Source organism: Amblyraja radiata, chromosome 18 (assembly GCF_010909765.2).
Source record: "Amblyraja radiata isolate CabotCenter1 chromosome 18, sAmbRad1.1.pri, whole genome shotgun sequence".
NCBI classification, from domain to species: domain Eukaryota; kingdom Metazoa; phylum Chordata; class Chondrichthyes; order Rajiformes; family Rajidae; genus Amblyraja; species Amblyraja radiata.
In genome coordinates this window covers 31,306,167-31,321,929 of record NC_045973.1, presented here as the reverse complement: position 1 = coordinate 31,321,929, position 15,763 = coordinate 31,306,167, and the positions used below count along the sequence as shown (strand labels likewise).

Sequence of the window (15,763 nt, the reverse complement as noted above, 5' to 3'; positions counted from 1 at the left end):
GAAAAAGAGCAAGTTATGTTTTAGAGGTGGAAAGAAGTGGTATCATATGTAAGTTGTCAGAAATGCATCTTGTATCAGATATGATGGTGTTGGCAAAAGCATGTTTCAGCTTCAGACATTTGTCATAAAGAGAAATGGAGTCAGTGCTTACGCAAAGACTGAAGATAATGACTTTAGTATTCCCAATTTTAATTGGAATGGATTACTGCTCAACCAATATTAGAAATCCAACAAGAATTGTTGACATTTCCACAATCTGTTCTGCAATCATTCTGCAAAATTTCCTTTCAAATATATAACCCAATCCTATAAAAAGTTACAATTGAAGTGATTTCCACTAATCTTTCTGGTGGAGCATTAAAATCAAAATAAATGGATGTGTAAAACAAATTGTCTTCCTCTCCCACTAGCTCTCAAGCAAATTACTGTAAACCCATTTTCGTTGGTCGCCAAATTTCCTCCCAGTAAAAATCATACCCTTTTCAATGGAAACATTCGTAGCAAGTTCTTCCTTAAAAAATGAAATGTTTTTTTATTTGCAGTTTCTTCACAAGTTCCAAATTGTTCTGCTTGAATAAAGTCCTGGTTATGTGCTCTTCTCTAGTCACTTCATTGGGTGAAGAGCTGAAGACCTTCAGTTGAAGTTCATCTGCAACTATCCAATGCACTCTGCAGGCACTGATATCAGTGACACACTTACCTGCACATCCATTCAAATCCTCAACCCATCCTCAGCCTTCAGAATTAGCATTTTAGACAGACCAACTCAAGCAATTGTTTTTTAAATATATGATTTTTAAAAGAAAGGATGAATGGAGTATATGCCAGTCTTTCAATAAAAAGGCACTGGCATATTATATTTAGTTGCACTGAAAGTAAAAATATTTAAAAAAAATCTATACACAGTATAATTTCTAAAAATCTAAATGCTGATATAACATTGCATTAATTTTATTGTGCATGGCCAGTAAGTGCTCATTGGCGATGCTACAAAATATTGCAGGTTGGACTGAGATCCAGCAAAATCGGCAATGAAGGACTTTAACAACATCTTGTAAAGATTTCAAGAAATTCTAGCTCACTAGCATTTTAGAAATGCTTTTCATCATTTCAGACCAAGGGAGTAATTGTCTATAAAATCCTTTTAAATGTGGTCACTTTATTAATGTAAGGAATGTGACAGCCAATTTGTGCACAACACGTTTGTAGAACTGGCCACACAATTCCCATTCCCATAACCATGGTTTTCTTAAAAAAGGAGTGGCATAGTGGTGCAGCTGGTAGAGCTGTTGCCTCAAAGTGCCAGGGAACTGTGTATGATCCTAAACTTGAATGCTGTTTGTGTGGAGTTTGTATGTTCTCCCTGTAACTGAGTGGATTTCCTCTGGGTGCTCCGGTTTCGTAAGTTCATAAATCATAAGAGCAGAGGTAGGCCGTTTGGCCCATTGAGTCTACTCTGCCATTCTATCATTATCGATCTATCTTTCCTCTCAATCCCATTCTCCTGCCTTCTCCCCTTAACCCTTGACACCTCTACACCCCAAAGGGTTAATTGACCTCTGTAAATTGGCCCAGTACGCAGGGAGTAGATGCGAAAGTGGGATAACTTGGAACTAGCGTGAATGGGTGCTTGATGGTCAGCATGGACTTGGTGGGCTGAAAAGTCCTGTTTCCATGCTGTATCTTTCAATCCATTGCTCAATCAATTAATTTAAGGATTCTTCAAAAATTATCTTTATGGAAACTAGAAGGAATTCTGGATAAAATGTAGAAGCATGATTTGAAGGGTTTTACATAGAAATTGGACTACTTTCAACATTTTAAATCAGGTTAGCGATCACTTTCCATTGCTTGTGGGCAAAGTGACTCTTGCACTTCCATGCTGACATCATGGGTTATACAGTGCACATTTCCTACACTTCCTGAAAATGGAGCATTGATGAGGAAAACCATCGCTCCTGCTGTTCAATCAAAAGAAAGAACCAAGGAGACAATGCGGGAGTTCAGGACTGAGATGACAATGAACATGTCTGCATTCACGTTAGCGCACAGCATGCCTGCAGCATAACAGTGTAAACACAAGGGCTTCCAGATGCTGATTTACAGAAAAAGACACAAAGTGCTGGAGTAACTCAGCGGATCAGGCAGCATCTCTGGAGAACATGGATAGATGACGTTTCGGGACGGGACCCTTCCTCTGATTCCAGAAAGCTGGAAGAGAGGTGGGGCAGGACAAAGCCAGGCATGTTCAGCACTGTGGATCCTTTTCCTTTGAGACTGTTGATCAGATGCCCAGGACAGACAGAACTTGCAGGGTTTAGGAATGAATGAAGCCAGACCACCATGTGGAAGCGGAGGCTGGATACACTGGGCAGTGCCTTGCCTTCTTCATTATGTTTTGCCCCCTCTGCAGCAACTTTATGGTGTGGCTGCCTGTCTCACAGGGAAGACGTCTTTAAATGCTGACTCACTTCCCTGTGGTCAGTCAGAGCAGCAATGAGGCAGCATCTTCCAGTTCCTTACACTGGTTCCTTGAGCGTTTCTGCAATGGATCTTTACCCATGTTTGTAACCCATGTTGGGACTTAGCACACATATAGTAGTCCGAAAGTCCAATTTCCAGACATTTTTCCACGTTGTCCGTGGCGATGACAGCGCGCCGCCGCCGTTACTCACCCGGCTGCCGCTGCCGCCTCCTCTCAGGGGCGAGTTGGCAGCTCGAGCGTCGGCGGCTCACACGCGCCCTGCCCGCGCCCCGCGCGCTCCCTTCCATTTGACGGCGGGCACGCGCGGGCCGGGCAAACTGCCGCCGGCGCCTCCCAGTGCGCCTGCGCGGCCGTTTCCCGCCCCTCCGCCAACGGCCGGGTGGTTGGAGAGAGAGCGAGGGAGACAGTGCGCAGGCGCGGAGGAGCGGGCGGGAAAAGCCACCCCTACCCTGACATAGGCGGCAGCCGCCATCGACCAGAGGACGTGTCCGTGTCGGAGCGGTAAAGCAAGCCCTCAGTTTCCCCCTACTCTCCCAGCCGTCCGAGCTTAAACCGAAGTGACTCAGCGGGTCGGGCAGCATCTGCGGAGGGAGATGAACAGGCGACGTCCCGGGTCTTCAGACACCTTCAACTGACAAGCAAACGGGCTCAGGGGCACCGCATTGATGGCAGCCTGTCTTCTTCTTCTTCTTCTTTGGAGTTTTACGGCAGCCGGCATCCACAATGTTGCATTGCTGCCACCTTCTGGCTTCACTCCACAGTCCTCATGTCTTTACATTATATCCTTTTTATAAGGCCAGAGGCCCTCAAGAAATTAAACAACACCTTTACTCCTTTTCCTTCCCCTCCATACTCTAGAATGTTCTTTTCTGATATATCTGTCATTCCAATTTTCTTCATTTCACTGATCAAAACTCTTCTTTCTGTTTCATAACTTCTACATGCAACTAGAGCATGCTGAACTGTTTCCGGCTGATGGCATTCCTCACACATCCCAGTAGGGTGTTTTCCCAATATTTTTAATGTGCTGTTCAGGTGAGTATGTCCTATCCTTAATCTTGCTAATACTACCTGTTCTCTCCTGTTCCCCCCTCTTCTTGCTGTAATGCCCACTCTATTTTGTAGCGAATAGAGGTGTCTCCCCTTTGTCTCCTGTTCCCAGTATTGTTGCCATTCCTGATTTATTTTCTTCCACACAATGTGTCTTCCTTCAGATTTGGATAATTGCAGGTTTACCTCTATGTTCTCTTTTTTAACGGCCTCTTTTGCTAATTTATCCACTTTTTCCATTTCCTAGCACACCAATGTGTGCTGGGACCCACAACAAAGTCATGTCACTGCCCTTCCTTGTTACTTGGCTTAATAGTAGTAGAATTTCATACACTAGGTCAGGCCGCCTATGGGATGCACCAGACCCAATACTCTGGATTGCAGACAATGAGTCGCTACATATTAATACTTTGCATGGTTGCACCTGTTCTATCCACCGAACTGCCATAAAAATAGCATACAGTTCCACTGTATAGGGTGATTTCACGAAAGGTCACTGGAGCGTAAATCCCCACTCACATGACCGAAAATTTTAATTGGGGGACAAGCGTCACTTCCGGTACATGTTAGTGGATGGGAAAACACGCACTTTCACACCCGTTAAAAACATCGAAAACGGCCAGGTTTTGAGCTGCAATTAAGTGAGCCAGTCGGGGTGACCGTGAGGAACAGCTACCTAAATTTACAGTCCAAAAAAAGATAGAAACTAAGGTAAATACAAGAGGGAGCTGAAGGGGCAAAATAAGCGGAAGTGCTAGCGGACATTTCTCGTGGAGATTTAAAGATCCAAAATATCGGGAATTATCGCGTTTGCTCGCTGCATTTCATCAAAAGTAAGGCATTATTGACTTTGTTATCTTTATTCATTTGTTAGATGAAAAGTATTAAAAGTTAGAAATCCTTCAATAAAATTGCAAAATCGCCCATGGTTCTCGGATGGGTTTTAACATGCAAAATGAAAACGCTTCTGAAGCTCCATTTACCATTTAAATAATCGTAAACTCTCAATGCGTTTGGAAATCAATTTTACTCAGATGCAAGCTAAGGAATGGGATAATTCTCAGCTGTTGGACAAAATTAGGACATTTTATTATTTGCCAGAATATATTTCTCAATGTTTCTTGTTTAAAGCCTGCACAATCACCCAAACTACTGTGCAGGCTTTAAACAAGAAACATTGAGAAATATATTCTGGCAAATAATAAAATCTCCTGATTTTGTCCAACAGCTGAGAATTATTCCATTCCTTAGCTTGCATCTGAGTAAAATTGATTTCCAAACGCATTGAGAGTTTACGATTATTTAAATGGTAAATGGAGCTTCAGAAGCGTTTTCATTTTGCATGTTAAAACCCATCCGAGAACCATGGGCGATTTTGCAATTTTACTGAAGGATTTCTAACTTTTAATACTTTTCATCTAACAAATGAATAAAGATAACAAAGTCAATAATGCCTTACTTTTGATGAAATGCAGCGAGCAAACGCGATAATTCCCGATATTTTGGATCTTTAAATCTCCACGAGAAATGTCCGCTAGCACTTCCGCTTATTTTGCCCCTTCAGCTCCCTCTTGTATTTACCTTAGTTTCTATCTTTTTTTTGGACTGTAAATTTAGGTAGCTGTTCCTCATGGTCACCCCGACTGGCTCACTTAATTGCAGCTCAAAACCTGGCCGTTTTCGATGTTTTTAACGGGTGTGAAAGTGCGTGTTTTCCCATCCACTAACATGTACCGGAAGTGACGCTTGTCCCCCAGTTAAAATTTTCGGTCACGTGAGTGGGGATTTACGCTCCAGTGACCTTTCGTGAAATCACCCTATACACTGCCAAATAGTTATTTGTTCTTTTGCAAATTTCAACATTCATCCCTTGCACTACCACAGCTGCCCCTGTTGTTTCAGCTACTGGGTCCTTTGATCCATCTGTGAAAATTAAGAGGTGTTCCCTGTATCTATTATATATATGGTTATGGTATTCTGTTTTTAGGTCCGAATTTTTTTCCCTCCTTTTTGCCTCCCATATCTCCAGATCAACTTTTGGGATGTTCAGTAACCATATTGGGACAGATGGCCACAATACTGCAGGGCAGAACTCTTTGTCCTCTACTTCCATGTCCCTTGCCACACCTCCTCCAACCCAGCCGAAGCTTCCAGACTGAGCCACCCCTCTCTCCCAGCACTCCTGTACTATCTGTTTTGTTGGGTGGTTCTCTCCATGACCCTTAAGGCTTAGCCAGTAATTAGCCATTAGTTCTCTGCGGCGCAGTCTCAACGGCATCTCCCCAGTTTCCGCCTGTAGTGCACATACAGGTGACGTCCGCACACCTCCTATACAGATTCTTAGAGCTTCCGCTTGGACTTTGTCCAACTCGGACAACACTGACTTAGATGCTGATCCATAAGCTATACTGCCATACTCTAGTCTGGATCTGATCAGTGATACATAGATATGTTTAAGAGATAATATATCTGCTCCCCACTCTAAACCTGCTAAGCATCTCATTACATTGATGGCTTTTTTGCATTTTCCAATTATTTTTGTAATGTGGACCCTCCATGTTAATCTGGAGTCAAAATGGACTCCCAGGAAACGGAAATCTTTTACTCATTCCAAATTGTTGCCGTATAGTTTTAACTGGACATCCTCTTTAATTTTCTTCCTTGTGAAAACCATTGTCTTTGTCTTCTCTATAGAGAATTTAAAACCCCATTTCACTCCCCACTCTTCCACCTAAGCTATCCCTTGCTGCATTTTTTCCACGATAAAATCTATATTCTTCCCCTTTCTCCATAGGCTGCCATCATCTGCAAAGAGCGATCGCCCCATCTCTGGTTGAATGTTTGCAAATATATCATTGATCATGATTGAGAATAGGATCGGGCTTATCGCACTTCCTTGGGGAGTTCCATTCTCGACTACACATTTACTAGAGATGTCTGACCCTATTTTAACTTGGATACTTCTACCGTTAAGAAAATCCATTATCCAGTTAAAAATATTTCCTCCTACTCCCATTAAATGCAGCTTTATTAGAAGACCTTCTCTCCACAACATATGCCTTCTCTACATCAAAAAATACGGTAACTACAGATTCTTTTTTAACTTGTGCTTTCCTTATATCATCTTCCAAGCACAGAACTGGATCATTAGTACCTCTCCCTTTTCTAAAACCACTCTGATAATTAGCCACTATACCGTTTTTTTCCATTAGATGCATTAATCTTTCATTTACCATTCTTTCCATCAGTTTACACATGTGTGCTGTTAAAGCTATAGGTCTATAATTTACTGGATTACTTGCATCTTTCCCTGGTTTCCTAATAGGCACAATGATTGCTTCCTTCCACCTCTCCGGTATTCGCCCTTCTTCCCACACCTTGTTATATAGTGCAAGTATCTTTTGGAGTCCCTCCTCACTTAGATGCTTTATCATTATGTAACAAATATCATCCTTCCCTGGAGCTGAGTTCTTACACTTGGCCAGAGCTCTCTTTAGCTCCCCCAAATTAAATGGAATATTGTACTTGTCCTCTGTGATACCTTTCCTTTGTAAGGCCTCAACATTTTCCTCTCTTGTTTTTTCCCTACCTCTTCTTCCTTCATCTGACAAGTTGCAGGAGCTGTTAACCCTACTAAAAGTGTTAACCATTAGTTCTGTTTTGTCTTTATTTGAGACTACAGTTTGATCTCCATTTGTTAGGATAGGATAACTCCACTCCCTTTTATCACCTTCCATTTTTTTTAATCATCCCCCATATCTCCCCTACCTGCGTTGTGTTTCCAATTGAATCACAATACTTCCTCCAATATGCTCTTTTTGTTTGTCCTATAGTCCTCCTTACAATTGCCTGAGCCTGTTTGTAATTAATCATGTGTTGGTAGTTATGAGTTCTTTTTAATAATCTGAATGCTCTGTTTCTATTCACCACCGCCTCTTTACATTTATTGTCCCACCATGGCACAGCTTTCCTTTTTGATCTTCCTTTACTTTTAGGCATGGAAACTAATGCTGCTCTTTTGATACCTTCTGACAATTTATTCTCAAAGTTTTCTATATCTGTCTCTTCTTGTATTGGTTTTACATATCTATCACTTTCCTCCTTAAATTTCTCCCAATTAGCCTTTCCAAACACCCATCGTCCACTTCTGTTTTCTTTACTCATAGTTAAAGTAATATTTATTTTGCATAGCACAGGATGATGATCACTTCCTATGGTACCCTTTTCATATACTTCCCAGTTACATTTAGCAGCAATCCTATTAGAAACAAGTGTAAGGTCCAACACAGACTCCTTCCCTGTCCTAACATCTACCCTGGTCTTCTTTCCATCATTTAGACACACTAGATTACCATCATTTAATAATTCCTCAATTACCTGTCCATTATTATCTGACTTTCTACTGCCCCATAATGTATTATGTGCGTTAAAGTCCCCACACCAAATAACATTAGATTTGCTCTGGCCTTCTACTTCCTGTAACTTATTGACCTCTAATCGCTTACATGGATTATAGTAATTTATTACCACTATTTTCCTCCTCTCAGACCACACTTCTATTACCACATATTCCTGTTCCTGCCCAATTCCTAATACCTTGTATGGTATCCCTTTTTTAATGAAAGTGGCACAACCCCCTCCTCCCCCATTTCCCCTATCACATCTCACTGCAACATAATCATATAGAACAAAATCTAAACTTGGTTTCAACCAGGTTTCCTGGATACATACGACATCTGTTTTTTCCTTCCTACTGTCTATGAATTGCTTAAAGTCTTGCCCATTGGCTAACAAGCTTCTTGCATTCCATTGTAGGATTAACATTAATATTATTAACGCACACATGTTGACTCTTGGCTTGCCTGGATACTGAGACCATCATGTATTTCCTCCCACTTCAATCCTGCCATGCCCAAGTGGTGGACTGCAGCCTTTACAATGATTTGGATCCTTTCTGTTTTGGATTTTACTTCTGCTGTCGCATTTATTACTCCTGCTATAAATATAACCAGGTTTTTCTTTTCTTTCCATATACTATTTTCTTTTTCTTTTATTGTTTCCATTATGCCCATATCTTGCTCCCTCCTGATCCTTCTTTCATTCATCTGTTTTGTAGGGTCAGCCTTTTTTGCTGCCTTTGCATAGGAGACCTTTTCCTTCACTCTTATGTTTTGTACTTCAGCTTCACGTTTCATCACCTCACAGCCCCAGTAAGCCACACTATGCTCTCCTCCACAATTACAGCACTTTGGTCTGACCCCCTCTCCACACTGACCATATTCATGGTCCCCACTACACCTTGCGCATTTCCTCGCCCCCTTGCACATTTTAGCTATATGCCCAAATTTCTGACATTTGAAGCACCTCATTGGTTTGGGTATGTACTCTCTTACACTATATCGCATGAATCCAAAATGGACCACTTTTGGAAGGGATTCTGTCTTGAATTCAAGCAGGACTGACTCAGTTTCCTCTTTCTTTGCTCCTTTGGTCATTCTTTTGGCATTCATAATTAATTCACATCTCTTTCTGAGTTCCTGAACCAGTTCACTCATATTGACTTTGAGAGGGATTCCATAGATAACCCCTTTACACCCTGCCCTCCTCCGTTCTCCCACTCTCACTACTTTGATTATTTTGATTTTGTCAATCTTGTTCATTTTCATTGCCTTTTCAACTTGAGCCTCACTGTTGCACCCTATTAGCATGTTTCCATCTTCCAGCACTCTTGCGTACTTTACTTCCCCAACCTGGGCTCTGATTATTTTTGTCAGCTTTATTGGCTCTATCTTCTTTACTCCTCCTTCTCCTTCAAACCTCACCACTACATTTAACGAAATTTCCTTTTCTGGTTCCTTTTCTTCACTCTCCGATCCACCAATATTGCTTTTCCTTCTTTTACGGCTGCTCTTCCTGGGACTACCCCGTGTTCCCACGGTTTCCCACTCCTTCTCAACATTTCCTTCATTATCCTCTCCTCCATACGACTAGACCCACTCTCTCCTGTCATTTTGTAACAGCAGGGAATATTGCCAGAGCACCGTTTACCGGACCTATACAGGCCGTCGGCATGGCAGCCTGTCTGTTTTTCTGTCTTTTTTTAAATTTTTTCGTCAGTTTTAAAAGTTTGTTTTTGAGATTTATTTAGATTTTATATGTGGGGGAGGGGGGTAGGGTAAGGGGGAAACCGTTTCCCAGTCACTTCCTGGCGAGGACGCGACTATTCTCCGAGTCACGTCTTCGCCCCCCTCCTCGCGGCCTACCGCCTGGATTGGAGCGGCCATTCCTGCCAGGGACCCGGACCAGAGCTTCAGCAGCGGCGGCACAGCGCTGGATACATCGCGGAGCGGGCGATTGCTTACCTGGATCGCCGTTGAAGCTCCGGAGTGTTGGGCCTGCTGCTTCAACATCGGAGTTGTGGTTCGTAGAGCTTCCAGCGCGGCCGGCGCTGACTTCAACATCGCGGACCTTTGCCGAGGGCCGCCAGCGTTGAATCTCCGCCTAGCGCGGCCTGTGGACTTTGGGAGCCACGGACTCCGGTAGGAGGTGGCTGATTCGGATGTCCAAGCCGCTGAGGATGTCCTCCAGTCCCGACGTCGGACTTCCATCAACCCGGCGAGAGGACCTGAACATCGGGCCGCCCGTAGCGGCAACAGCAGGGGGTTGGGGAGCCCCCCGACCATGGGAGGACAACAGAGGAGGATGACTGAATTTTGTAGCCTTCCCTCACAGTGGGAAACTTGGATCCCGCTGTGTGGGGATGTCTGTGTTAAAGACTATCGTGTTCTGTGCTCTTTATTATTCCTATGGCTGTATGGTGACCACACATTTCACTGCACCAATTGGTACATGTGACAAATAAATGTATCTTGCATCAAGGCCGAGGGACGGGCCCGGGGCCTCAACTGAACCGTTCAATGTGGATGATTCACTCCGATTTACTCTCTACGGACGGTGCCCGACTCGTTATTTGTTTGCATCAACGCAAAATTGTTCACCAGAAAACTCGGGGATGGCAAAGTATGAGGAGGGGGGAGGGGAGATGAGATGTCCCAGGCCATCATTATTATGTTGTGGAGCAGAGTACAGATTTACTTATAATAGTGTGGATGGGCAGCACAGATTGCATTATGTTGTGGAGGGGAGCACAGGTTTCATTATTATATTGTGGAAGGGGAACACATTTTTCATAATTGTGGAGAGGGAGCACAGATTTCATTATTGTGCAGGGAAGTGCATATTTCATTATTAGATTGTGGAGGGGGATTTAGGGTCTAGGGATTGTGGAGGAGGAGCACAGACACAGATTTCATTATTGTGGAGGGAAGCATATAGTGGAATGGAGAGCACAGTTATTAGTGTGGAGGTGGAGCATATATTTCATTGTTAAATTGTGAAGGGAAGCACAGATTTCATTGTTAAATTGTGAGGAAAGCACATACTTCATCATTGTGCTGGAGAGCACAAATTTCATTAGTGTGGAGGGGGCAGCACAGATTTCATGATTATCGTATGGAGTAACCTGTTTCACCTGTGTAATGAGGAGGCAAGAATTTGAGGGGCCTGTTCATGGCTGTGGAGAGCATTTTCTTTGGGGCAAATATGTGTACATAGGTCTGAGGTACAGATCGCCCCCGGGTTATGACAGGTTCCATTCCTGAGAACTGATCTTACCCCGAACTGTTCGCAAGGCAAAAATTTGGTCAAATTACCCCAAAGTCCAACCAAGGGCAAGGTGTAGTTAAACTAGGGCGCTTAATTCGACCATTCAAATTTCTCCGCAAAGTACAATTCCTTGATATTAATCCCCTTTGATATCTCGCTTTAACACCCTACACTTATCTCTGTGTCTCCCTCTCCCTGACTCTCAGTCTGAAGAAGGGTCTCAACCCGAAACATCACCCATTCCTTCTATTCAGAGATGCTGCCTGCTGCTGCTGAGTTACTCCAGCATTTTGTCCTATCTTCGGTGTAAACCAGCATTTGCAGCTCCTTCCTACATATTAAATCTTTAATTTGGGTCTCTATAGTGTGAGTCATGTGAGCAATGTGGCCAGCCTAATTTAGTCAATTCAAAGTAACGAGTCAATGCTGAGGATATTAGCCTGCAATAGACTGCTGATTCACTTATCTTTCCAATGAATGTGCAGATTTTGGAGAAATAACATGAATGGTGCTTTTCCATTGCCTTAGCCCATTGTCCAGGTCTCAGAAGTATTTATATCCTCATTAAATCATGGCATGAAATGAATAAACTTGTCATTATAAACAATTCTGATGAGGACCGATATTGAGCTGTGATGAAGTGAAAATGGGAGAACATTCATTTGTAAACCTAATGTAGAACTTATGGACTTTTTGTTTGAATTGTCTTTTAATGAAGCCTCTAAATAAGTGCCTTTCACTATAACCTTAATACATTAGAAAATACGTTTATAAATTGAGGTACCACATTTGTTGTAAGTGTTCCTTTTATCTTTAAAAGATAAATAGGCAAAGCAGCACAGTGAGACCACAGGGCATTTCAAAACCTTCCTCTTGTCCACAAAGTGGGAATAGGTTTCTGGGGATTAGAAACATATATCCAAATATCTAAACAACAGAGAGATTCATATCATTAGCTAAATGGTTATACTGTTAAATATGTTGGTGGTTTTCATTTGAAGTGTGTACTGTATATAGTGTGACAAAAACATAGGACATAAGGTTTTTAAACAATGCTTACAGATGCAGAAATTTTAATATATAAACTTTTCAATATTTATATGTGAATTGTGGTATACATCTTTTGTTTAGAGCCATGATGTTTTGCAGTGGCGTTGGATCAGAGTAATGTAAATTTCTGAAGATTTTTGCTGATTTGAAATATTGCGCACGTGGTTTCATTTCCTGGACGATACATATCTGCGTTTCAGATTTGAATCTCAGGCAACACTTGCAAAGAAGATGGCAGAAGCCAGACTGACATTTTATAACTTGACAACAGAACTCCTCAATGGTGAAATCTTCAATTTCTCCGATCTCAAAGGAAAGGTGGTGTTAATTGAAAATGTTGCATCCCTATGAGGGACAACTACCAGGGATTACCAGCAGATGAATGAGCTCCAGAGCCGCTATGGCAGCCAGGGGTTTGTTGTTCTGGGTTTTCCCTGCAATCAGTTTGGCTACCAGGTAAATGTGACATTAAAAAAAAATACTGATCATCTTTGTCTATAAATTTTTCACTCACTTTAGTTGACTTGTTTCCTAGTGGAAATTTCAAACTGTTTTATATAAACTTATTTATTACAGCAACACTGGTAAATTTACTTACATTTAATTACATTGTATTAAATTAAATATTTAAGTCAGATTTCATTTTAAGAAATTTATCATAAATATCCTTATAGCTTCCAAATTTGTAATTCTAATTCTTAATTTAGACATTCAAAATTCTTTGTTGTCATACAGGTCTTCCTCAGTTTATAAACACCCAACCTATATACGGCCTATACATTTGGGAGACTGGCGGGGTAGATTTGCCAGCTGCTGCGGGATTTCAGGCATCTTCTAGTGTGCGGGAACTTGGTTTGTGACTGGATTTCCAGCATGTCAACCATTTAGCTTATGAAAAGTTCTTGGGAATGGAAACCTGCGGAGAACCTGTATGACAAAATCTCTGCTCACTTCAACATAGGCACTTTAGGAACTGGTTAAGCTTATGTAAAAATGACCTCTTAAAGTAACTCACAATGCTATGATGAGTTCTATTTTTAAACACATGAAGGTATGTTTCTCATAAATGGTTCTCTATCCACATGGATTGAATCTGGTTCTCTATCCACAAGTGCTGCCTAATCTGCAGCACAATTGCAGTTTTGTTCCATGCAGATTATTTGGAAAAATAGTTATTATTGAGATTAGTTTAGATACAGTGTGGAAACAGGTCCTTGGGCCCACTCAGTCTGCACCGACCAGCAATCCCCGCACACTAATGCACTAAGGACAATTTACAATTTTACCCAGCCAATTAGCCTACAAACCTGTAAGTCATTGGAGTGTGAGAGGAAACAAGAGCTCCCGGAGAAAACCCACGCGGGTCACGGGGAGAATGTACAAACTCCATAAGACATCACCCGTAGTCAGGATCACACTTGGGCTTCTGGCAGTGAAAGGCAACAACGGTACTGCTGCGCCACCGTGCCGCCCTAACTATAGTTATTTTTGAAAAATGATCTGAATCCAAAACTCAATTTGCACCGTTCAGATAAATCACTTGTGGAAAACATTAGCAGTGGAAGTGTTGGCTCAGTTCCGTTTTGTGAAAAATACCTATCAGATTCCATGAAATGCATCTGTGACTTGCATAAAATTAAATTCCTTGTACTTGACCTTGCTTTATATTGATTTTGTAGGAAAATATCTACAATGAGGAGATTCTTAATTCTTTGAAATATGTCCGTCCAGGCAATGGCTTTGAGCCAAATTTTTCTATATCTAAAAAGATGGAGATCAATGGAGAAGATGAAAATTCAATCTTTACTTTTCTGAAACAGAGGTTGCCTGAAGCCCATGATGATCCTAAAACCTTAATGGTGGACCCCAAGTTCATAATCTGGAGACCAGTCCATCGAAGCGATATAGGCTGGAATTTTGAGAAATTCCTTATTGGACGAGATGGTGAGCCATTCAGGCGATACAGCAAGAATTTCCTCACTATTGATGTTGAAGAAGACATCAGAGCTCTTTTACAAAGTAATGAAAGACCATCTGATAAAACCATTGAAGTTGAAATTGAAGTTGAGTAACGTTTACAGTAGTTTTCAATGTTGAGCATGTTATGTTATGCTTTGTATAAAGATTAGCCACAGGTATGTAAATGTAAAATTCAATAATCACCACCTTTATGGATAGTTACATTTACTGGATTATAGCGCTAATCCAATTGGTCTGTTTGCTCTGTTTAGATTTTTTTTGTAAATGTTAAATGCATAAAAAGTTTCCTCAGTGAGATCCTGATTTCTCTGCTAAATGAGCCAATCCAGTTTCAGATGTTAGACATTTTACTATATGATGGTGCTTTTTCAAAGGTCTGCTGAAAAGTACTTAATGTAGCCTGTAAAAGTCTAACTGGATATTGAAGGCAACTTGTAAAGGAGAATCTTCCATTAAAGATGTTTTAATGAAAACCCACGTCCCATTTTCAGTTTTTTGTAGGGACTTACACCTTGCAAAACAGGCAGGAGATTTTTTATCCAGATGTGGAGATATTCCATCATGCTCCTGACTTGAAGATAATTGAAAGACATGAGAGTATCAGGTGGTTTGATTTCTGCTGCAGCTTCAGATCTGTTTTGTAGCCATGTGGCCTATAGCCAGTTAACCCCCACTGAGCAACTTCTCCGTTCCCAGGATGTTGTCAGTGGGATAATTAGCAGTCATAATTCAATTGAACACCAAGGCGAACGGGTTAGACTCCTAAACACAAAATGCTGGAGTAATTCAGTGGGGCAGGCAACATCACCGGAGAGAAGGAATGGGTGACGTTTCGGATCGGGACCCTTCTTCAGACAGAGCCCAGAGTTCTCCGACTAGTTTCGCTGTCCTGATTAATTTTACTGTTTGTATGTCACCTTCCCCATAGCTAACAATGAATCATTCTACATTTGCTTATCAGCATCTGCTTTGATGTTGTTTTCACACCTTGCCCCTTCATATCACTAGACTTCGTCTCCCCTGACTCAGTCTGAAGGGTCTCAACCCAAAATGTTATCCATTCCTTCTCTCCAGAGATGCTGCGTGTCCCACTGAGTTACTCCAGCATTTTGTGTCTACCTTCAGTGTAAACCAGCATCTGCAGTTCCTTCCTGCACATGGTTAGACGCATGCCTTGTTAGATGCATAAAGGCATAAATGCTACTTGGCGTTTACAGATCCATGTCTGAATGATATCCAGTTTTTGCTGTATATATATGGTTTAATTTGCTGAGGATTTTCATGTGGATTTGATGTTAAGAGATATAACGGGGTATCTGGTGGAAGTGGCATTTTTAAGAAAGCTGATATTTGAGGACTGGTATAATTTAGTCTCATTTTATTTCACGTGAGTACCAGTTTAGTTTTTGGGTGATACACGAGTAAAAGTCAGTTTCACCTGAATTTCAGAGAAATACGGGTTTCTTTCCAAGCTTCAATTTCTTTCCAATGCTTCATTCAAGCAAAAAAAAAAAAACGAGTTATGTATTTAAA

At 41.6% G+C, this 15,763-nt stretch overlaps 1 protein-coding gene across 1 annotated transcript; it reads left to right on the top strand.

Moving 5' to 3' along the window:
* Positions 1 to 2,804: 2,804 nt before the first annotated feature.
* Positions 2,805 to 14,698, top strand: LOC116983338 (glutathione peroxidase 2-like). The gene is made up of 3 exons (XM_033037047.1): positions 2,805 to 2,986; positions 12,332 to 12,706; positions 13,930 to 14,698. The coding sequence occupies exons 2-3, from the start codon at positions 12,482 to 12,484 to the stop codon at positions 14,320 to 14,322; spliced, it is 618 nt and encodes a 205-aa protein (XP_032892938.1). The 5' UTR covers positions 2,805 to 2,986; positions 12,332 to 12,481; the 3' UTR covers positions 14,323 to 14,698.
* The last annotated feature ends 1,065 nt before the right edge of the window (positions 14,699 to 15,763 follow it).